Genomic DNA, 23580 nt, shown 5'->3' with positions numbered 1-23580 from the left:
CAGGCCCGAAGGCGTTGCGCCGCCCATACGAGTTCCCAAACTCGTGTGGATACCTTTGACACTCCTTTGAGACATCTAGGCAGGCCCTTGGGGTTCGCCCCCAAGGCAGCTCGTTCTATACGGCTCGGTGGCAGCACGTATGGGGGAGGCAGGTCGGAGCTTTCATCACCTATACCCCCTTATATATGCTTAAAATTAAAAAGCCCAAGTTGCCCGAGTAGACTGCTCTACGTCAGACCATCAGAAGGACCTTTTCTCACCAGTTCTTGGCCGAAATCACAACTCCAAAATGCGAGTTGTGACATCCTCCCACACTCATAATGTCATCGTCCCCGATGACACATCATGGCTTAAGACATCCCGGAGTCTGCCCCCTCAGGTATGCCCATTCAAGCTCCCTTTGTCCTGTGGGTTGGACTTCCTCGAAGTCCTTTCTCAAAAGGAGTCGTGCCCCATGCACTTCTCCCCCAAGTATCTTCCAAGCGTTCCTCGGCACTTTACCTCCATTCGGTGTTCACTTGGAAAGTGCCTCCGCACTTGCACCCTATGGTGTCTAACTTTGTGATTGACCCACACTAGTCAAATCACACCATGACCCTCACAGCCTTCATGTCCGTCTGAAGCTTTCCTTCACAGGTTAGCACGTCAATGTGCTCTTTTGACGTCGCTCCCGTAGCCTTAAGATGCCCTCTTTGGCACGTCTCCCATAGCCTTTCGCTCCCGTAGCATTAAGATGCCCTCTTGGCATAGCTCACGTAGCATTCCGCTCTCGTAGCTTTCTTTGCCTTCACTACCTTGAAGATGTGTTCGCTTCCAGACCCACGACTTTGCCCTTATGCCTCTTGCATAGGCGGGATCCTCCCACACTTAATGTGGAGGATACATCTTAGCTCTGTCGTCCCACTTGGCATTCGGCCAGCACTTGGGACGACCTTTGGTGAGTACTACATTCCCAAAGTCATAGCATTGCCGCATTTCCGAACAATAAAATATTGATTGTGTCCGAGGAAGGAGGCAAAATTGGCCGAACCTCGTAAATTCTGGTGTTCTTTTATTGTTGTCTTATTGTCTTGTTTATTATTTAGTGGTTATCACAATTTTTGGTATAGTAGTTATGACTCATTCACACTATATACATTTGGCTTCCGCAACTATTGGTATCAGAGCCAAGGTACTGTCTAAGTATGCTCTGTGGTTGCAGCATAGTCTGATCTTCCACATCAGAAAAGATCTATCTTGGTAACTGAGTCAAGGTTCTGTCTGAGTATGCTCTGTGGTTGCAGCTTTGTCTGATCTTCCACACCAGAAAGGAAATAATCTTGATTTGTGTCGTCAGCCACTAAATAATATTTGTGTCAAAATGGGAGACGATAAACAAGAAGAATCTACATCAAGTGTCAATTATACGTCATCGTTGGCATCTTCGCTTATGACAAGAATTGTGTCAAATGCGAAATTTGCGGTAGAAATTTTTGACGGGTCAGGACATTTTGGGATGTGGCAAGGCGAGGTTCTAGATGTTCTTTTTCAACAAGGGCTAGATCTTGCCATTGAAGAAAAGAAGCCAGATGTTATTGGAGAAGAAGATTGGAAAATTATCAATCGTGTTGCTTGCGGTACCATTCGATCCTACCTTGCTAGAGAGCAGAAATATCCATACACAAAGGAAACTTCTGCAAGTAAATTATGGAAAGCACTGGAGGATAAATTTTTGAAGAAAAACAGTCAAAATAAATTGTACATGAAGAAGAGACTGTTTCGCTTCACCTATGTTCCTGGTACCACAATGAATGAACATATCACCAGTTTCAATAAGTTGGTCACAGATTTGCAAAATATGGATGCAACTTTTGATGACGGTGACTTGGCCTTGATGTTGTTGGGGTCACTTCCTAATGAGTACGAGCACCTTGAAACTACTCTACTCCATGGAAATGACGAAATTTCTCTCAGAGAAGTTTGTTCGGCTTTGTACAGCTATGAATAAAGAAAGGGAGAAAAGCAGAAGGGCGGAGAAGGAGAAGCACTAATTGTGAGGGGTCGTCCTCAAAATCAAACGAGGAATAAGAAGGGAAGATCTAAGTCGAGATCTAGACCCAACAAAGATGAATGTGCCTTTTGTCGAGAAAAGGGACACTGGAAGAAAGACTGTCCGAAGTTAAAGAATAAGGCCAGACATAACAATGGAAAGGCCATTATGGATTCAAATGTAGCTGATTGTGATGATTCAGACTTCTCATTAGTTACAACAGAGTTATCAACATCATCAGACATATGGTTGATGGACTCGGCTTGTAGCTATCATATGTGTCCCAACAAGGACTGGTTCGTGAATTTTCAAGAAGGAGAATATGGAGTCATCCACACAGCGGATAACAGCCCTCTTACCTCATATGGCATTGGTTCAATAAGATTAAGGAGCCATGATGGAATGATCAGAACATTAACAGATGTTCGATATGTACCGGGTTTGAAGAAGAATCTCATCTCTGTGGGAGTCCTAGAATCAAAAGGGTTCAAAATCATTGCTGAAAATGGAGTGATAAGAATATGCTCCGGTGCACTAGTGGTAATGAAGGCCAATCGGAAGAACAATAACATGTACCGCTATCATGGTAGTACCGTTATTGGGACAGCGACAGTGACATCCAGTGATGACAAAGAGGCAGAAGCAACCAGGCTATGGCACATGCGCTTGGGACATGCTGGAGGGAAATCCTTGAAAGCTCTATCTAATCAAGGATTGTTAAAAGGCGTAAAGACTTGCAACTTGGAGTTTTGCAAGCATTGTGTCAAAGGGAAACAGACAAGGGTTAAATTTGGTACAGCGATCCATAATACTAAAGGCATTTTGGATAATGTACACTCTTATGTTTGGGGTTCTTCCAAAACACCTTCATTGGGTGGGAAGCACTATTTTGTAACCTTTGTTGATGATTTTTCCCGAAGAGTGTGGGTGTATACAATGAAGAGGAAAGATGAAGTGTTGGGAATTTTTCTCAAAAGGAAGACGATGGTGGAGAATCAAACAGGCAGGAGGATCAAGTGTATTCGCACAGACAATGGAGGTAAATACAAAAATGATCATTTCAATAAGGTCTGTGAAAATGATGGCATCGTCCGACACTTTACTGTCAGACATACACCACAACAGAATGGAGTGGCAGAACGTATGAACCGGACTTTACTGGAGAAGGTACGGTGTATGTTGTCCAATCTGGCTTGGGCAAAGAATTTTGGGCTGAAGCAATTACATATGCATGCCACCTCATTAATCGTCTACCATCTGCTGCCATTGATGGCAAGACACCATTTGAAAAATGGTATGGAAAACCTGCTGTAGATTATGACTCTTTGCACGTGTTTGGCTCAATTGCATACTATCATGTGAAAGAGTCAAAATTGGATCCGAGAGCAAAAAAGGCTATATTTATGGGGATTACTTCTGGAGTCAAAGGATACCGCTTATGGTGTCTAGAGACAAGGAATATTATATTCAGCAGAGATATTACCTTTGATGAATCTACCATAACAGATAAGGCGACAGTTGAAGATGTCAAACAAACTGGTGGTTCATCAAAGCAGGTGGAGTTTGAGGAAAAATTTATTTTTCCTACGCAAGAAGCAGAGGAGGAAACAAATGAAGATTACCCTCTGGAAGAAGAGCCAGTAGAGAGGGAGATTCCAACTCAGGAACCTCGACAACAACTTGAATCAATAGCAACCAACAGGCCAAAAAGGACAATAACGAAACCTGTTCGTCTCATAGAGACGGTTGCTTGTGCAACCTCAATTGTAGCTGATGGTGTTCCTACCACTTATAAAGACGCAATCCAAAGTTCAGAAGAAGATAAGTGGAGGATTGCCATGAATGAAGAAATGCAGTCCCTTCATCAGAATCATACATGGAAATTGGCCAATCTCCCGAAGGAAAGAAAGCAATTGGGTACAAATGGGTATTTGCAAAGAAAGAAGGATTTCCTAACCAAGAAGATGTACGCTACAAAGCAAGATTGTGGCCAAAGGATATGCTCAAAAGGAGGGAATTGATTACAATGAAGTATTTTCTCCAGTTGTAAAACATTCCTCCATTAGAATTATGTTGGCTTTGGTAGCACAGTTGGATTTGGAACTAGTTCAGATGGATGTAAAAACTGCATTTTTATATGGAAACTTGGAGGAGGAAATCTACATGACTCAGCCAGAAGGATTCAAAGTTGCTAGAAAATAAAATATGGTATGCAAACTTAAAAAATCGTTGTATGGATTGAAACAATCTTCTAGACAATGGTACAAGCGATTTGACAAGTTTATGTTGCGGCAAGGGTACAAGAGAAGCAAATACGATCATTGTGTGTATTTGCGCAAACTTAATGATGGTTCCTTTGTATATCTTCTCCTATATATTGATGATATATTGATAACTTCCAAGAATTCGGAAGAAATTGATAAGTTGAAGATTCAACTAAAGGAGGAGTTCGAGATGAAGGATCTGGGTGAGGCAAAACAAATTCTTGGCATAGAGATAATAAGAGATAGACGTTCAAAGAAACTCTATTTATCTCAGAAAGAATATTTGAAGAGAGTACTACAGCGTTTTGGCATAGATAAGAAGACTAAGCCAATTAGTATGCCACTTGCTCCCCATTTTAAGCTAAGTACTACTATGTCGCCAAAGGATGAAACTGAACAGGAGTATATGTCAAGGGTACCATACGCAAATGTTGTTGGTAGCTTGATGTATGCAATGGTTTGCATGAGACCTGACATTTCACAAGCCGTTGGAGTTATTAGCAGATATATGCATAATCCAGGAAAGGAGCAGTGGAAAGCTGTGAAATGGATTCTACGGTATATTCATAGTACTATAGATGTTGGGTTAGTTTTTGAGCAGGAAGGCAATCGGTCTGTAGTTGGATATTGTGACTCAGATTTTGCGGGTGATCTGGACAAAAGAAGGTCAACTACTGGTTATGTGTTTACTTTTGCAAAGGCACCAGTTAGTTGGAAGTCTACTTTGCAGTCAACAGTTGCTTTGTCTACAACAGAGGCAGAGTACATGGCTATTACAGAGGCTGTGAAGGAGGCAATTTGGCTTCTGGGGTTGCTAAAGGAGCTTGGTATTGAACAAAAAAAATATTACAATTTTTTGTGATAGTCAAAGTGCTATTCAATTAGCGAAGAACCAAGTTTATCATGCAAGGACGAAGCACATTGATGTTCGGTATCATTTCGTACGAGAAATCATAGAAGAAGGTGGAGTCACGGTGAAGAAAATTTATATTACGGAGAACCCTGCTGATATGCTGACAAAAGTGGTGATTGCGGTCAAGTTTCAACATTGTTTGGATTTGATCAACATTGTTGAACACTAAAGATTGAAGATGAAGACACAACCAAAATTTATTATTTAGAGAAAATTGAAGATGTGAAATTTTGCCAAGGTGGAGATTTGTTGAAATTGTCAAAAGTCCCACATCGGTGGATGACAATTTTGAATGAGAATTTTACCCTATTAAAGGAGGCCTAATGTTTAGGATTTGCCTTTTTTATAGGGTAAAATTTCCATTCAAAATTGTCATCCACCGATGTGGGACTTTTGACAATTTCAACAAATCCCCACCTTGGCAAAATTTCACATCTTCTTCTCCAATAACATCTGGCTTCTTTTCTTCAATGGCAAGATCTAGCCCTTGTTGAAAAAGAACATCTAGAACCTCGCCTTGCCACATCCCAAAATGTCCTGACCCGTCAAAAATTTCTCCTTCTCCGCCCTTCAACTTTTCTCCTTTTCTGTATGGATATTTCTGCTCTCTAGCAAGGTAGGATCGAATGGTACCGCAAGCAACACGATTGATAATTTCCAATCTTCTTCATGTATAATTAATTTTGACTGTTTTTCTTCAAAAATTTATCCTCCAGTGCTTTCCATAATTTACTTGCAGAAGTTTTCTTTGTGTATAAAATATTGATTGTGTCCGAGGAAGTAGGCAAAATTGGCCGAACCTTACAAATGAGAAGTGTTGTTTAATCCTAAACATTAGGCCTCCTTTTATAGGGTGAAATTCCCATTCAGAATTGTCATCCACCGATGTGGGACTTTTGACAATTTCAACAGGTTATCTCCCTTGCATTCTGAAAACTCCATTGTTCTCACATATCTTATTCTTCTGCAAATATTTTTTAGAAGCTTGAAGAGAAATTCAATAACAAGAGAGGGAGAATTTCAGATTAAACCAAATGGAAAAATGGAGGAGAAAGATGAAAAAATGGAGAAGAAAGGTGAAAGAATGAAGAAGAAAAGTGAAATACAAAGAAAATGCGGAAAAAACAAAAAATACAAAATTTTAGAAAAAATCAAGGGCTAATTAACCGTTAGACACTGTCATGTGAGCCATTTTGATGGATTTCTCTAGCCTTCACGTGCTCTTTCACGAGTTGTTACACACAATACGCCATATAAGCAGCGAAGGGGTTTTAATACGAAGGAAGATATAGTTCAGGGGGTTTTTGGGGACAGGCTATAGTTTAAGTAGGGAACCGACAAAAAGGTGATAGTTTAGGCGGGTTTTAGGATATTTACTTTTTAGTTAATGCAGCTGAATCAAAAGAATTATATATTTCATTCTATATTTATCCGCTGATTAATTTCAAGGAAAAGATATGCACGCCATTTTTTTTTTACATTTCTGTTTCTTAGCTTTAACAGGTTAAACTCTCTTTCTTCTACTACGTCTTCTCTAAGACAATTATCATAGTATCATACAACTAGCAAGATAAAGGTTGTGGCTTTCATATTTTTCATTACTCCCTCGTTTTCTTTATGTGACAAAAGTTTAAATACACACAAAGTTTAAGAAAGAAATGATTTTTTTTGAAAATGATAGTCTTACACATTGTCATATCATTTGTGTGGCTATAAGACTTTAAAACTTGTGGTCTAAACATATTCATAACATTTGTCTAACTATAAAAGCTTCACAATAATGATAAGAAAAGTTGTTTAAAATTCTTGGTGCAAGTATACTTTCCACAAGAGTTCCCTTGCACAATTATATCCTTGATCTGAACATTATATTGAATAATTCATCTCCCGAGGCAGCAAAATATTATATGCTATAAATGAAGTGAAACTCTATCTTTGAAGGCAACAAAAACCATTATATAAATAACATTAACATGAACATTGTCAGAAAAGCTACAAGTACAACAATTCTTATCTGACACTCGTTAATTAGGAAAAACACCAAAAATCAAAAAGAAGCAAACACTAACATGACATTCTCACAAAAGCTGGAATTATTTTACCTTAACATTGAAACAAACTAATGAATAACATCAAAAGAAAGAAAGAAAAAGGAGACTATCTATCCTATCCAAGCATTTGCTTGCATCTATTCACTGTTTGTATTTTCCATCACATGTCCCAAGAGAAAAGGCAGTGAAATAAAATAAAATGAAACAGAATGAGAAAAAAACTATTTAGGCCACCATCTAAGAGGATGATCCCTATGTGTTAGAACAGAAGTGGAACTGCAGAATGTCAGTTTCATCAAACCAGTGTTGTCCGTATTCGTATAATGTCAAAGAATCATGTTGAAGGTATAAGAAGAGGACTTGTAATTCCAATGAATCATCAAATCGCTGAATGTTATGGCACAACAATGACTCCCTGTACAGTTGTTTCTGGTATATCTCACTTCAACAAATTGCATAGGATGGAGATCATCAATATGAACATAGAAAGCATTCTTGAATTGACAGTCGAAGCTGATGAAATATTGTGAGCACCTATGGTATAATCTTTTCCAGAAGTTTCATCTCTGACTTTGATGCTCGAAGAGCCTGAAATAAACCAACAGATACTTTTAAGAAAAAGTCCTCAAAGGGAACTCTTCCAATAAAACTATTGACGACATTGTGCTGAAAAAAAGATCTGAAGAAGGAAACAATTGGTACTATTTCGGAAAATAAATTATACACAATGAAGTAGAAATAAGTTAATCAAGTATTAAATCCTTGAATTAAATGGTAAAGCTATATAATACTCACAGTTATATTCAGTCCAGCCAATACTCTGGTTTTCAAGATCATACAGAACAAGCTTGTTGGATAGCACAAGATCTGCATCAGATTATCAATAAATCAATCAATCAATTATATCTCAATCATGAACTAGTGGAGTCAACTACATGAACCCTCTGCATCCATTTTGCTATATACAAGTCATTTCATCCCAATACTATATAATTTGTCTTTTAAGCCATATTAAAACTAGATTCTCCAAATCTATCAATGATTGTATCAGCTTAGGCTCAATTCTGGGAAGGTGCACGTTCATCATGTAATTTTTTCTGTGAGCTGTTATTATATCAAGCATTTGAAAAGACTGAAGAAATGGAAATGAGATGCAAGTGATGATGCAGAATGACAAGTCGACTCTCCAGTGACTAGTATTTTATTAATACATAATAAATACTAGGGAAACAGCTCCGTTTCAACTATAAAATTAGTGTTACAATAACTAAGAAAATGTAAGCTTTGAAGAATATCACTTTGGAGTATTAATTATTATAGAGAAATAAAAGTGATGTGCATATTACTTATAACATAATCAAATTTTGAAGTGCTCAAGGTGTAGTTTAAGATGTAAGCTTCTGACCAGCTAAAAAGATAAAGCAGATATTAAACTTGATTTAAGCGAAAACGCCAAGAAATTTATTGTGGCGAACTAATTATTCAAAATCTTACTATCCCTCCTCCTTTTGAACTAATATTTTCTTTGCTTAGACGAAATTAACATAGAAATATGACCTTCAGTAAAAACCTTAATTATGAAAGCCTATAAATGGTTAGATCTTTTTGTTGATGCCAATATGGTGGTTAACTTTTATTATTGAAATTACGAATAAATAACACTCCCCGGATATAAAGTAGCATGAATGGACGAGTTTCATAATACGAATTTGACATGTACATATTACTGGTAAAAGACGAAACAAAAACTTAAGTAATAGTTGGAAAGTCTTGAATTGTAAAGATTAATTTGAGTTTTTTTCATACATTTAGTAAAAAATGGTTGGTCTCAAGTTCGGATAAAGGAGGGTGATTGCGATAAGTTGATGGCGATTGCGATAAGTCAAATCAAGTCCTCTTAGCAATGCATGTGTTAGGTCATGCTCGTAATGAAATTGGTCCCAACTTTTCGTTAGTCTTATCTTTATCCCCGAGCATCTTCCTCTAGCAGACTCAACGAATGGAGCTGAGTACATAGAGGATTTCTGTCACCAACCGAACTTGTTCGGTATTGAGATATAGTTCATTCATTGATTGAAATTGTTATGAAGTTATGACAAATATCTTAAGATTACATAAATTGGAAAGTGTGTTTAAAAAGCTGGACGTAAGGAGTAATTTTGCTCGCAAGAATATTAATTAAATGAGCCATCAGCATGTCAACTTATTGTTTGATTCCAATTTCCAGGTCGACAACAATTATCTAATATTACCCTTAAAGGGTTTCATCAATGAAAGAAATTTTCCCTAGCTTAAGAATGGATTGACAAAGAATCTGCAAAACTCTTCTATGTCAGTCTTTACATCTCAAACACTTCTTTGTTTTTTGTTTTTTATCTTTTCCCTTCATGTGGGTATGTGGAGGACAATACAGGTTTAGATAGAACCTTCAGAAACACAGAAAAGAAGTTGGAGGCTAACTTGTCTATCCTCGGAAAGACATTGGACACCATCAACAGAGAATTGGAATCAACAACTAATGACATATAGTAAATATTCTTTATTTATATGCCGGCTTCTTTACATGCATTTTCCCGGACATCTGTGTATGATCTATGACTACTTGCATGAGGACCAGATCATGCTCTTCTACCAACTTCTCTAAAACTTTTTTTTCAAACTCTACCATAACAGGTTGACCACAATTTCAATTATTCTATTGTACTCATCAATTATGACGTGAAGTTAAACGTGTTTGGGACACAACTTATTTACGTTATCTCTAGTATCTCCGGGTGGCAGCTAGCTTGACCAACAATAGCTATTTATCCCATGTTGTTCAACTGTCTTATAATCATACTTGCAAAAATATCATTGAACAAACTATTGACTCTATTTGGGCAAGATTAGTTTCATGAAATTAGTTAAAATTCTAAATGCAGTTCACCATCAAACTGATTTACTTTTATGCGCTATAAGTGGTTAAATGATACCTCCTAACAGAGTGATTTCCTTTCCATCCTTTGTCTGCATTCCACTGTCCTGCCAACCAATACACCATTCGTTGTCCTGCAAAATTAAACATAGTGAAGATATTCATAACGAAAGGTGTTTGTAAGTCATGTTATCCAAACTACAAAATGTATCCAGTTGCTTTCCCTTCCATGCATATATTGTAGTGTTTGTAAGTCATGTTATCCAAACTACAAAATGTATCCAGTTGCTTTCCCTTCCATGCATATATTGTATCTCCAGGACCCTTTATTTTAGTACCCTATTGTTTGCATTGGACTCTTCTATACCGACATTTACAACACCGACAATATTGTACAAATAATTACCTATGCAAGTGAGACCCAATGGAAAAGACGGCGAAACAACTTCCCACGAATGCTAGGCTCTAAGATATGAAAACATATAAGACCAGCCGCTTATCACTGTGCTGACTGGAAATTCGTTGATGACAAATCAACAGGCCTAGGCCTATACTGATTAGTGAATTCCATCCAGATAATGGCTTGAGCAGTGGTTTAGAAAGGGAAAAGCGCAAAGAAGTGACATGGTCCATGAGGCTTGAAAATCAAAAAGTGATGCTCAGGCTTTTTTGAAGTGATGCGCAGTTGCGCACAGTTTATAGAAAAATAAAAACACCACACACATCAATTTAATAATATGATAACCAAATTGCAATTAGACTGACTAAGTTCAACACCCAATATACAATGATTGCCGATGTTAATCCAATTCCTTAAAGTTAAGATTCAAAAAAACGACCACTTCTCATTTGGATCACTTTGCGCGTCATTGTTTGAAGCGCATGACTTCATCCATGAAGCAATAACCACTCGCTTCACCTTGCATCATCGTTTTAAGCGACAAAGGGATGTCTTTTAATAACACTGGGCTTGAAAAACTAAGTAACTGGCATAAACGATCAAAGGATCGAATATTCAAATACTAACAGGGCAAACAAAGCTTTTTTGGGCCAGCTAGCAAATTTGATCTGATTAAGTAAAGAAAGAGTTGGAGAACAGCAAAGCTAGATTACTTACATTAACTTGGAAAAGATAATCGTGCGGATAAACTGTCAAAGACAGAGAATCAGCAAACTGAAAGGTTACAACTGGGAAACCATCATCAACCCTGCACCACCAGAGGAAAAGAAAAGTTAAAAGAGCAAGTTATTAACAGCAATTATCTGAATTACACCGATTAATCTCTGGAAATCCAGATTATGTCATTCTGAAATGAAGACTGGGTTATGGAGCATTATTACTATTAATAATCTAACCACCACTGAATTACATATATTAATGCATCCACGCATCCATCATAAATGGAGCTTGGAATACAAGAAAGCTAATAGAGAAGTGGCTAATCACAAGAAGTCAGAATTATAAGGTCAAATGAGATGCACGACATCTATTCGAATAACCTGCAGAATGACTTATGCGTCGGTCTACTCGCCTTTTATTTTGGGCGCAAAGTGCGTCAGTCTACACACTTTACACAGAATTAAGATTCAAAGCCGGAGAAGGATGAAACATGCTTAATGAGTCATCATACTTTAAAGCACACTGTTATATGCATCCGCAGTATAGAGCCGTTAGGTACCAGAGATCCTTAAAGAAATAATAAGCACCTCCAAACCCACTCAACTAGTATTTGCCATTCTGAATTATAGGAAAAATCAGTTTTCAATAGCGTACTTTACCCTCCACCCTCAACCCCACCTTCCGAAATATATGTAAAATTTCAAGCAACAAATTTGACAATTTTATCTTGCAGTTAGCCGTATAACAAAGCATCACAAACACTCCTGACTTCTGCAAATGAACAGTTCCATTTTCATCACAGACAATAACTCGCTTCGTAGTCATACACATTTTCCAAAGGTCACAGCAGATGCTGAAATGTAGGACACAAAAATACTTTATCTTACCTGCCCTACTATGTTATAGTGTACATACTCAGAGGAAATGAAAAGATCTCACAAACTAAATCTTAACAGAAAGAATTACGATATTCATGTGGAGAGGGCAAAAAGAACCTTACTTTCCACTGTAGTAAAAGCAGTGGAAGCTCCCCTCAACAAGATGAGTCGGCAAATCTGGTTGCTTAACCATCAACTATAGTAACAGGCAAAGTGAAGAATCAGGCAGGAGGAAAAGACATATCCAATGCATACATGCAGGTTTGAAATGTCTAAACCTACCTTGGACATAAGAGCACTATAGACCTTGTTAGGAAGATATGCTAAGGTTGTACCACTGTCAATTATTGTTCCTCTATTGGATCCCGCGTCAAAGATAGTCGTAGGGATGTCAAGAGCTTTACCATTAACCTCAATTCCCTTCATGACAACATTGTAATGTGGCCTGAATCGGAAAACATATATAGTAAAAGTCAAGAAATAAAGGAGGAAGGAGCCAATGTGATGTTAAGACGGATGTTTAACAGTCAAAACGATGATGGTATAATGAAATAAAAAGAAAAAGTAAGAGAAGTGAATGACAAGAATAACAATGCAAAAAATCACAATCCCGATAATTAGGGATATTCCTTCTTTTTTTTAAAACCTAAGCACATATCCTGAAAATATTCTGTGTTTTCAATTTTTCTCCATGTCTTTTTTCTTTAAATCAACTGTCAGGCATACCGCATATGCATCATGAAATCCATCTAAAGCAATAGCTCTACCCTATTCAGCACTAAATCGATGTCACTTTAGCTCACGAGGCTGCTGTATATTAGTCGTCTGCTTATCCAGTCTCCTTTGAGTTTATGGTCGTGTTTTTCATTTCATAGTTTGAAGATCAGGATCAAGATTTGACATAAAAATAAATCCTCAGCTTTAAATTAAAGATGGTCAACTGAGTCCTAAACCAATAATTCAGCATCCAACACTGGGTCAAATCAACGGCTACTTCAAATTCAACTACCACTATTTCTATCATAACTCGGGCTAATAAACTCCCAGCCCTAGCTACACCTGATTGAAGCAATAACACCAAAGCAGCTACTCTTAAAAGAAAGGTATAGGTTGTGGGTCTACTCTTTCCTTGATCTGAGGTAGGCTCACTTATGGTTGAGGAGGAAAATTCAAATTGATAGGCGGTTATCCTGAAGAACTGACACGTGAAAGCTAGGTTGACTGTTACTAAACTCTTAGAAGACAATAAAAATTTCTTTTCCCTATAGTTCATATTTCCAAAAGAATTACTCCCTTTGTTTCAATTTAGATGACATACTTTCCTTATTAGTCCGTTCCAAAAAGAATGACATATTTCTATATTTAGAAACAATTTAACTTTAAACTTTTCATTATACCCATTTTACCCTTAATGAGAAGCTTTTATAGCCACACAAATATCATGGACCCACTAAGTTTTTGCCCCAAAACCTTTTGACACCACATGTTTCAAACGTTTTCTTTTTTTTTTCTTAAACTTTGTGCCAAGTCAAACTACATCATCTAAATTGAAACGGAGGGACTATTTGATTTCTAAAATATCTCTTAAAACTAGGTATGGATCTTCTATCACCAAATCTTGCATGCATGCATATGGATTGAGCTCAAGCGGATATGAATGGATAGACCTACCAATCGAATGTTATGCAAACCTGGAAAAAATGGAATACAAAACTTACAAGCTAGAAGAATAAGAAGAAATTTTATACAACTTCAAATAAAACGATGCCAAATATTATATTTCGATCTCTCCTTTTTCCTTTTCTTCTTTTCTTTATTTGGGGTGGGAGCAGGGAAGAAGAGAAGACAATACATATACTTACTCATTTGGGACTAGTGGTGTTGACTTTACTTTCGGCTGAACTACTTGTCCAATGGCAAATATGCCACCACCATTACTGCCGTCCAGGCAATGTGCAAATACTTTTTTCACCTTTCCGGATACAGCTAGCTGCGAAATAAGGGATGAGTTTGCTTGTCCAAAACCAATTATTCCATCAACTGCTTGAGTAGATGAACCTAGCTCTCCTGATTGACTAGATGAGCACCTATCTTCGATAAAAAACATGTAAGCTACATATATGTCATCAAGAAATAAATTACTTACTGAAAAGAGTATACAATATCACACCCTTGAGTAGCATTATTTACATCCAAGAAACCACACACAAGTTATGGTGAAAAAACAGAACTAAAATTTATAGGAGGAGGAATTAAAGATCAAAACCATTGAAACATATCAGCTAGGAAGAAGTTACTTCATTGGATATATTAATGAAAAGTGCAACCCATTTTCTGCTGTCGGTACTGCTTTCCCGTTGAGAAAATGAAGGAAGGAGGTAGCAAAGCAGCTAAACATGACAGTATAACAATCTAATCTGGAAGTACAACTTTATTGTGCTCAGGATACAGAATTGCAGAAACACATATTACATGCCATCATAACCTTCAATGTATTGAATTTACCAGTGATGGGTGAAACAGGTGATATAGCCTAAGAGACTGTACTACTGAAATTGTTCCACAAACCCATACAATATTCCATTCACTTAACGAAAATAGGATTGGGAAACAATATACATGAAAGTTGAGTTAGGAAGAGTTTTCCCTTTTTTTCTAGACCTTGCTTTTTTACACTGTACACTGACAAAATTATCCATGATACAGCGCTACATATAGTGCTTTATAGTGCTTTACCACTCCAGTGATATCTCTGTTTCAGAGAGCTTTAAGACTTATATAATCAAATGTGTACATCTAACTACTTTTCATGTTTCCTCAGTAGGGAAGTTATTTACGATGATATAGCTGAGACTGAGACATTAAATAATTCCTATCAATTATTTTAAAAATCTCCTTCCCAAATTCTCCAGCTCAAGAGAAAAGTTTTTAATTAACCATTGCAATTCATCTATCAATTTAAATATCAACATTACAGATATGCAATACTTGCATATGTTTCATTTATACTTGAAGCAGCGGTGCCAGATGCTACTACAACAAATATATCTTTTTTCAGGTGTAAGAAACAAATTTGTTATTTGTTTCTCTTACCAAGTAACTGCAACAGAATCTACGTAAACACAAGCAGATTTCGAATATTGTTTGGACAACAAAGAAAATGAGATAGGGTAGTAGAACTAGATGAAGTAAAACAGTGGCTACCAAAGAAAATCTATTGGACAACAGATTCCCCTATAGTAGTCATCCAAGTCAATCATGAATTCATTTGGCAACAATTAGCATAAATAGATGTAAATCATAAAGAGAAAACTACCCAAATGCTATTGACCCATTCATTGCTGTGGTTTTAAGATTTCCAGACACTTGATCAAAATGAATGAAATCCTTTACAAAGTATCCAGAAGTTGAGCTGCCGTCTCCGTAAGTAACCTGATATTCACAAGGTGCCCCCACTCTGCAATCTGAGTAGGGAGCATTAAACATATCAGTGCAAAAGTCTTGGTCGCAACTAACGGTTTTCCCAGATGCTGAGGCTTTCAAGTCATACAGCGTCAAGTCTATCTGTGGTATAACAACATAGATGAGAAACTACTTGGATGGATCAAGAAGAGAAAGTCAACAAATTGAATATCTATTCTCTTTGAGCAGGGAAAGCACGAGAACATGTAAAATAGAAGAATGATCATACCCCAAGACTGCTTTTTGAAGGACATCTCCTACAGCCAGCACAATTCACCCATAAGATGTCACTTCCAGTATCTACTTGGACATGATAGTCTTTTGGAGGAGTCCCGATTGTAAGTTTAGTGTAATAGAGCCTGCATAATATATTTATGAAGAAAACATGACCACAATTGCACCAGAAAGAATGTGCATACATGAATTATCCAATGCTTCCCACCCTCCACCACAATTGCCTTAACTCATTTCCTGCATATGAGGAGCACTATTTGTTTTCTATTGGTTGGATGAGGGGCACAATTTTGTATAATAAGAACTACTAATTTGTTATAATAGAACTCGCTCAGCAAAACAAAGAAGCCATAACAGCAATAAAGATCAAACCACAACGCTTCGTGCTTTCTTAAAATACTAACACTTGATGCCCGTCTTTAAAGAAGAATAACAGATACAAGAAACATGCTAGTATCAACTGGAGCAATTAAACCTTTCCTGTAGCTAAACATTAGATATTTCTTCTTAGGGAAACAAATGCTGAAGCAATAACTAGCTGTATCTCAATAGCTATATAACAGAAGATATCCAAAGGAACTAATTCATCTATATCAAAATACAATTTAGAATCAGAAAGAATAATCCGATATGTTGTTCCATAAGACCATAACATTCCTCCATCTCGCCGAAATATATCCCCAGAGCAGAAACATTAACAAGTAAAAAGCTAACAACTCCATTCATTTTCCCTCTTCAAGGAAATAACCAGACACAAAATTAACCACTAAGACAAAATCTCATTCCTAAAAGGAAAATTAACCCCTGCTCCTCATTCAACTTAGCATATAAAGCAGATAAATTTGATCTAAACACACAAGTCAACCCATTTCATTCACTTATACATGCACTTTAATCAATCTTTGTAGCAATAATTATGAAACAAAAAATAACAATATCCCAGTTACAATGCACAGGTAACAATTTTTTTCCCATAATGTAAGAAAAAACATCATTACAAACAAGTAGAATTAAACAACAAGAAAGAGAGGGAACTAACGCAGCATCAGTGGGTTGGCCATTGCCACCCAATTGGAAGTCAACGGCGGCAAGCATTCTGCCATGACGGCGACTATCATGTGCTTTGAGTTCATTCAAGACTGAACCTCCACGCCCACCATATTTATGCTTCACATTAAACACTACATTATTATCTCCCTTTACTATATTCACCACCAAAACCAAAACCAAAAGCAATATCAAACACCCTTTTCTCCTCAGATCCATTTTCAAGAATTGCCAAAACATTAAAATACAACACACCCACTTTCCAAAATCCAATCTTTATCCTTCTATATATACCAACAACAAAAAAGATATTTGTATTATGTATATGTAATATGTATACACACAGATGTGATGTATGTATATGTATGGATCTTGAGGTGAAAGGGGAAAGAAAGGAATTATTTTCCTTTATATTAATGGATACAATACAAAGTGTACAATACACAGAAAAAGAGTCGGTTGTGAAAAACCCAAATGGAAGAAAACAGGAAGATTGAGAAAGAGAGAGAGGAGAGAGAGAGAGAGAGAGAGAGAGAGAGAGAGAGAACAAATGTTCAAATTTAGTAAACGGGAGGAAAATTTTGGGTTTTAGTATTTGTGTTAGAATTTTCTTGAAAATTTTCTAAAGGGTATAAAGAGTATATACACTCTAATATAATATGTGTATGCTGTATGCATAGTTTCTTGAGAATTTTCTTGGAAATAAACCATAAGATAGAGCAATATATATTATACTTATTACTGGTCCAGTACTTGAAGTGAAAGTGTAAGTGTGGAAGGAATTTTTATTATTTAATATACATAGTAACATATGGATAAAAATAAATTATATATATATATATATATATATATATATATATACTATATATTAATTTCTCTTAATTTTTTGGTAAGTTTATTTTTATATATTTTGATATACCTTAACGTATTTTGATATACCTTAACGAAAATTCTGAGCAGAGGTGATGGGGTTCTGAAAAAGAGAAATCAGAGTATGACGCAATGGTGTAGCCTCGCGTTTGTTTGCACATAAAACATTCTCTTTTTTGTGCTGAAGTGAAACCTCTGCAATTCATTCTGCTACTACACCTTCTGTTTTTTGCAGTTTCTGCTTTACTTTTTGTAATTTTAGAGAATTTATTTTAAATGAAGTATTTTTTGTTCCATAGTATAGTTTTACTTACTAATGTAAATCTCGTGATCTTTTATCTCCTGACATGCTTAGCTAAAAAGAAAACCAAATTTAGACTCTGAAAGTCGTATATATAGATGAGTTGTTTAGTAGTTGCCAGTTGGACTGTTCCTTAACTATTACGGCAACTATATTACATTTCAGAAACCACTATAAACTAGTTCTAAAATATTATTATTTGTTGATAGAAAATTTTCAAGTACGAGTTTGCCAAAATTAAGGGGACTACTAATTACTAAAGGAATATAACCTACGATTATTTGTAGGAAAATAGCTTTTTTACTCCTAATAATTATTTCTCCGAGTTTAATGTCTATTGGCTGAAGAAATTCTTGTGCAATTTTAAAACCATGCATGTTCTTTTATTCCAATAATGGCTCCTCAATTATTTGTTTATCGGTGTGAATGCAAGAATGTAACAACACAATAGTCTGTAGAAACAATCTTGGGTTCTTTTTTCCGTTAATTTCTTTTATTTTTTACATAGCGAGAACTACTTCTACAGTTATGAATGTTACGTTTTATGATGTAGAGCTTTTCCTTCTCCGATAATATGTTTAGTACTTCTTATTTGGTTTCTTTTTGTTGAGGCATGTACTGATACAGGGCAAAGTAGTTAGTGGTAGTTAGTAGTAACTATGGTTGAGTTAGAAGTCAGTTAGTATAAATAGTAATTGGTCGGTTAGTTGTGCACAGCTGGATTTCATTTTATTCGGGAATTTTCATTTCCAGCTCCTTCTTTTCGTCTTCGACTCTTCAGTACCTTTTGACTCAATTGATAATTGATTGAATTCATCAAATTGATATGGTATCATAGCAAATAATCGATTGAATCTAGGGTTCTTCACTGTGAATTTGTTGAAGAACGAGAAATTCATCGAACCTGTATTTTTTTCTCAAAATCCTAATTTTCTCCAATGGCGGTTGATGAAGTCACTGATCAAAGCTCGATTGTGATTGATCACAATTATCCTCTATATTTGCATCCATTTGACACACACTGGAGCATTGTCATTGGGTTCCCAGTTGATTGGAATGGAAAATTACACATTGTGGAGTCAAGCTATGGAGGTTTCGTTGTTGACTCGCAATAAGCTGGGATTTATTGATAGAGCTATTACACGTGACACCTATGGAGATAAGTATGCTAACCTATGGGATCGCTGTAATGTTATAGTAAAATCCTGGATTATGCATAATGTTAGCCGCGATCTATTAAGCGGTGTTCTGTTTTGCTCAAATGCATGTGCAATCTGGGTTGACCTGCGTGAGCGCTTTGACAAGGTAAATGCCTCACGCATGTATTATCTTCACAGAGAAATTTTTACATTGACTCAAGGAACGTCTACTGTGTCTGCGTATTACTCTAAACTGAAGGATCTTTGGGATGAGTACGATTCAATAATGTCACCTCCTACTTGTTATGATAAGTCTAAAAAATTTGTTGATCATCAACAGTATCAGCGATTGTGGCAATGTCTAATGAGGCTACAGCCAAGCACGCATTCAAATTCTCATGAAGTCTAAAATTTTCATTGTTAATCAAGCTTACACAATGATTCTACAAGATGAGAGTCAGAAAATTATAGCTGGTAATAGTTCATATGTCTCTGATTCTTCAGATCCCACAGCCTTGTATACATCAAAGATGAGACAAAAGATGAAGAAAATTACAATTTGGAGTGTGATTATTGTAACATGAAAGGGCACACAAAGGATGGTTGCTACAAGTTGATGAGGTATGAATATTACAATATGAAAGGGCACCTAAAGGCGAATTGTTACAAGTTGAATGGCTACCCTGCAGATTTTAAGTCAAAGAGAAAAGTAAACATGACTAGTAGTTTTTCAAGCGAGAATGATCACATTTCATCCGATGGAAATTCATATAAACCATAGAATTATAGTCAACAAGGCCTTGGACAAGGACAACAACAGTTAGGGCAACAACAATATGCCCCTACACCTGTGTTTACACTTGAGCAGTATCACCAGATCCTTACTATGCTGAACAAAATACATGTCTCAGAAGCTCCTGGTAGTGCACATATGGCAGGTAATGTTTCATATGTTTAACAATCTAATAAAAAATTAATTGTAGATACTTGGGCCACTAATCACATGGTTGGTAACCAAAATACTTTATATGATAAAGTGACAACAGGAAATGCAGGCAGTGTACATCTTCCTACAAGTAATTCAGCTAAGGTATCTCATGTTGGAAGTTGTCAACTGAATGGAGGAGAAACTATTACAGGTGTTTTATGTGTGCCATCATTCAAGTTTAACCTATTGTCTGTGTCTCAACTGACAAAGGCTCTTAAATATTGTGCTACCTTTTATCTTGATTTCTGCATTTTATAGGATCTCTTCACTGGGAAGGTAAAGGAGATTGGTAAGAAGGAATAGGGACTTTATGCGCTTCGTACACAGGGAAGACTAACGGATCAAGTTAAGTCATTTATAGTAGTAAGAGATGAAACTGAGTTGTGGCATAGGAGGTTGGGGCATGTTCCAGTCTCAGTCATTAAAATATTGCCTAGTTTTAATTGTAGTAATAATATTGGAACAAGCCATTGTGATTTTTGTCCATTGGAAAGGCAAGCTAGAATCCCATTTCCTATAAGTACTTGTAGAGCACTAGACTGTTTTGATTTATTACATATGGATGTATGGGGGCCTTACAAAGTTTTAACTCATAATGGAAAGAAATTTTTTTTCACAATTGTAGATGATTGTTTTAGATGGACTTGGGTTTTTCTATTGCATCTTAAATCTGATATAATTATAGTGCTCAAGCACTTCATCACTATGGTAAGAACACAGTTTGGCAAAATGATAAAATGCTTCAGGTCTGATAATGGCACGGAATTTTTTAATCAGAATTACAATGAACTATTTTCAGCACATGGAATTATGCATCAAAGTTCTTGTCCATATACTCCATAACAGAATTGGGTGGTGGAAAGAAGGCATAAGTATATCTTGGAGACAGAAAGGGCCATAAGGTTTCAGGGTCACTTGCCTATTCGATTATGGGGGGAATGTGTGGACGCAGTAGTATACATCATCAACAGGATACCCTCCACTGTTCTAAACAACAAGTCACCATTTGAAGTATTGTTTGGCAGACAAGCTTCTATATCTCACATGAGAGTTCTAGGATGTTTGTTTTTTATCACTAATCTAGTGAAGGGAGATAAATTTGGTCCTCAAGCAATAAGATCAGTATTTCTGAGATATGCTCCTACACAAAAAGGATACAAATTATACAACATTAAGCAAAGGTCCATCTTTGTGAGAAGGGATACAAATTTTCTATGAAGATGTATATCCTTTTCAATAGGTTACTAAAGATTTCAGAGCATTCCCTCAGACAACTTCTATAGCCAACACTGATTGCATGTTGTCGCCTGTTAGTAGCAAGGGTGATAGTTCTCTTGGGATTGATCCTGTTAATAAAGAAGACAGTACACATATATATGAGATGCATAACAAATCATCTGATCCTACATTTTCTATTCTTAGCAGTGTAGAGGATGTTTCCCTTCCTTCTCCAGAGACACAAACACCACTTGTTGACAATCATGCTTTGATACAAAATGAGATACCTCTTGCTTGTGATTTGAGGAAGTCTGGCAGGACCATCAGACCTCCCATTTGGCTCAAGGATTACATTAGACCTCAAAGGGGTCCAGTTCAGCACATCATTGCCTATACCTAATCAGTGATGTCATGCATTATGGTGGTCTTTCAGCCAAATATCAAGCTTATGTTGCCAAGGTTTCTTTAGAAACTGAACCTACATTTTATTGTGAAACAGCTAAGGATGTAAGATGGGTTGAGGCCATGAAGGCAGAGATTCAAACTTTAGAAGACAATCACACTTGGGAAGTTGTGACATTGCCTCATGACAAAAAGGCAATTAGTTGCAAATGGGTCTATAAGATCAAGTATACAACTTCTAGAGATATAGAAAGATTCAAGGCTCGATTGGTGGCTAAAAAGTATATCCAGAAGGAAGGCTTGGATTATCAGGAAACATTTTCACCTATAGTAAAAATGGTCACATTTAGGTCTGTGATTGCTATTGCAGCTACAAAAGGTTGGATCTTGCACAAAATGGGCGTGTACAATGCTTTCTTGCAAGGTGATTTGGAAGAAGAAGTATATATGCATCTGCCTCAGGGATTCTCACCTTCAGCAGGTAAAGCATAAGTTTGTCGACTGCACAAGTCCCTTTATGGGCTTAAATAGGCCTCACGCCAATGGAACATCAAGTTAACCACTGCTCTTCTTCAGTCAGGGTTCAAACAAAGTTACCTCGATTATTCTTTATTCACCAAACATCTTAATGGGAGAATAGTCATCATTCTAGTATACGTGGATGACTTACTCATTACTGGAGATGATGCTGTACTTATATCAGACACTAAAGACATATTTCATCAAAGTTTCAAAATAAAAAAATTGGGGGAGCTAAAATATTTTTTGGGAATTGAGTTTGCGAGGAGTAAGGAAGAAATTTTGTTGCATCAGAGGAAATATTCCCTTGAACTTATCTCTGATGTTGGTTTGGCAGGGGCTCCTGCTTAGGTGAATTAGAAGCTGACCACAACTGAATTTGATCATCAATTTGGTATTGACAATGATTCTTTGCTCACAGATCCTGCAGCCTACCAAAGATTGATTGATAGGTTGCTTTACTTGACTATTACTAGGCCGGATATCTCTTTTGCAGTGCAATGCTTGAGCCAGTTCATGCATGCTCCCAAGACCTCACACTTAGAAGCTGTATTAAGTGTGATCAGGTACTTGAAGAAGAATCCTGGTCTAGGGGTCCTTATGTCATCTACAGGCTCTACCAAGTTGCAAGCCTAATGTGATGCTGATTGGGCCTCTTGCCCAAACACCAGGAGGTCTGTAACTGGTTATCTGGTTACACTTGGTGATTCTCTCATTTCTTGGAAATCCATGAAGCAAAACACTATTTCTCGCAGTTCAGTTGAGGCTGAGTACAGAAGTTTGGCATCAACAGTGGCAGAGATTGTGTGGTTAGTTAGTCTGTTCAGTGAGTTGGGGGTCTCTCTCACTCTGTCAGTCCCACTTTATTGCGACAGTAAATCAGCTACGCAAATTGTTGCTAACCCAGTTTTTCACGAAAGAACTAAACATATTGCTATCGATTGTCATTTTATTCGTGAGAAGGTGCAACATGGGCTGGTAGAGACTGTGTATTTGCCTTCTGTGGATCAACCTGCTGATCTCTTGACCAAGTTACTGAGTTGTTTTTAACATAATCATTTGTTATCCAAGTTAGGCCTAAAGAATATTTTCCTTAGACCTAGCTTGGGGGGGGGGGGGATTGAGGAATGTAGTGATACAGGGCAAAGTAGTTAGTGGTAGTTAGTTTGTTATTTAAATCATAGTTAGTTAACTAGGGTACATAATAGTAACTATGGTTGACTTAGAAGTT

The 23580-nt window shown here is 36.8% G+C and overlaps 2 protein-coding genes across 2 annotated transcripts; one reads left to right on the top strand and one right to left on the bottom strand.

Moving 5' to 3' along the window:
• Positions 1-7140: 7140 nt before the first annotated feature.
• On the bottom strand, positions 7141-17474 carry LOC107832135 (aspartic proteinase 36). The gene is made up of 10 exons (XM_016659941.2): positions 16905-17474; positions 15861-15990; positions 15486-15733; positions 14032-14256; positions 12452-12614; positions 12292-12365; positions 11289-11379; positions 10230-10305; positions 8053-8124; positions 7141-7845 (listed from the first exon to the last, which is right to left on the bottom strand). The coding sequence occupies exons 1-10, from the start codon at positions 17150-17152 to the stop codon at positions 7697-7699; spliced, it is 1476 nt and encodes a 491-aa protein (XP_016515427.2). The 5' UTR covers positions 17153-17474; the 3' UTR covers positions 7141-7696.
• A 1695-nt stretch (positions 17475-19169) lies between these two features.
• LOC142168270 (uncharacterized) lies at positions 19170-21828 on the top strand. The gene is made up of 8 exons (XM_075228929.1): positions 19170-19561; positions 19727-19843; positions 20012-20160; positions 20206-20361; positions 20469-20499; positions 20896-20956; positions 21057-21332; positions 21451-21828. The coding sequence occupies exons 1-8, from the start codon at positions 19170-19172 to the stop codon at positions 21826-21828; spliced, it is 1560 nt and encodes a 519-aa protein (XP_075085030.1).
• Positions 21829-23580: the final 1752 nt, after the last annotated feature.

The sequence above is a fragment of the Nicotiana tabacum genome, chromosome 13 (assembly GCF_000715075.1).
Source record: "Nicotiana tabacum cultivar K326 chromosome 13, ASM71507v2, whole genome shotgun sequence".
Taxonomy (NCBI): Eukaryota; Viridiplantae; Streptophyta; class Magnoliopsida; order Solanales; family Solanaceae; genus Nicotiana; species Nicotiana tabacum.
The sequence above is the reverse complement of the archived record's forward strand: the minus strand, read 5'-3'. Positions and strand labels throughout refer to the sequence as shown.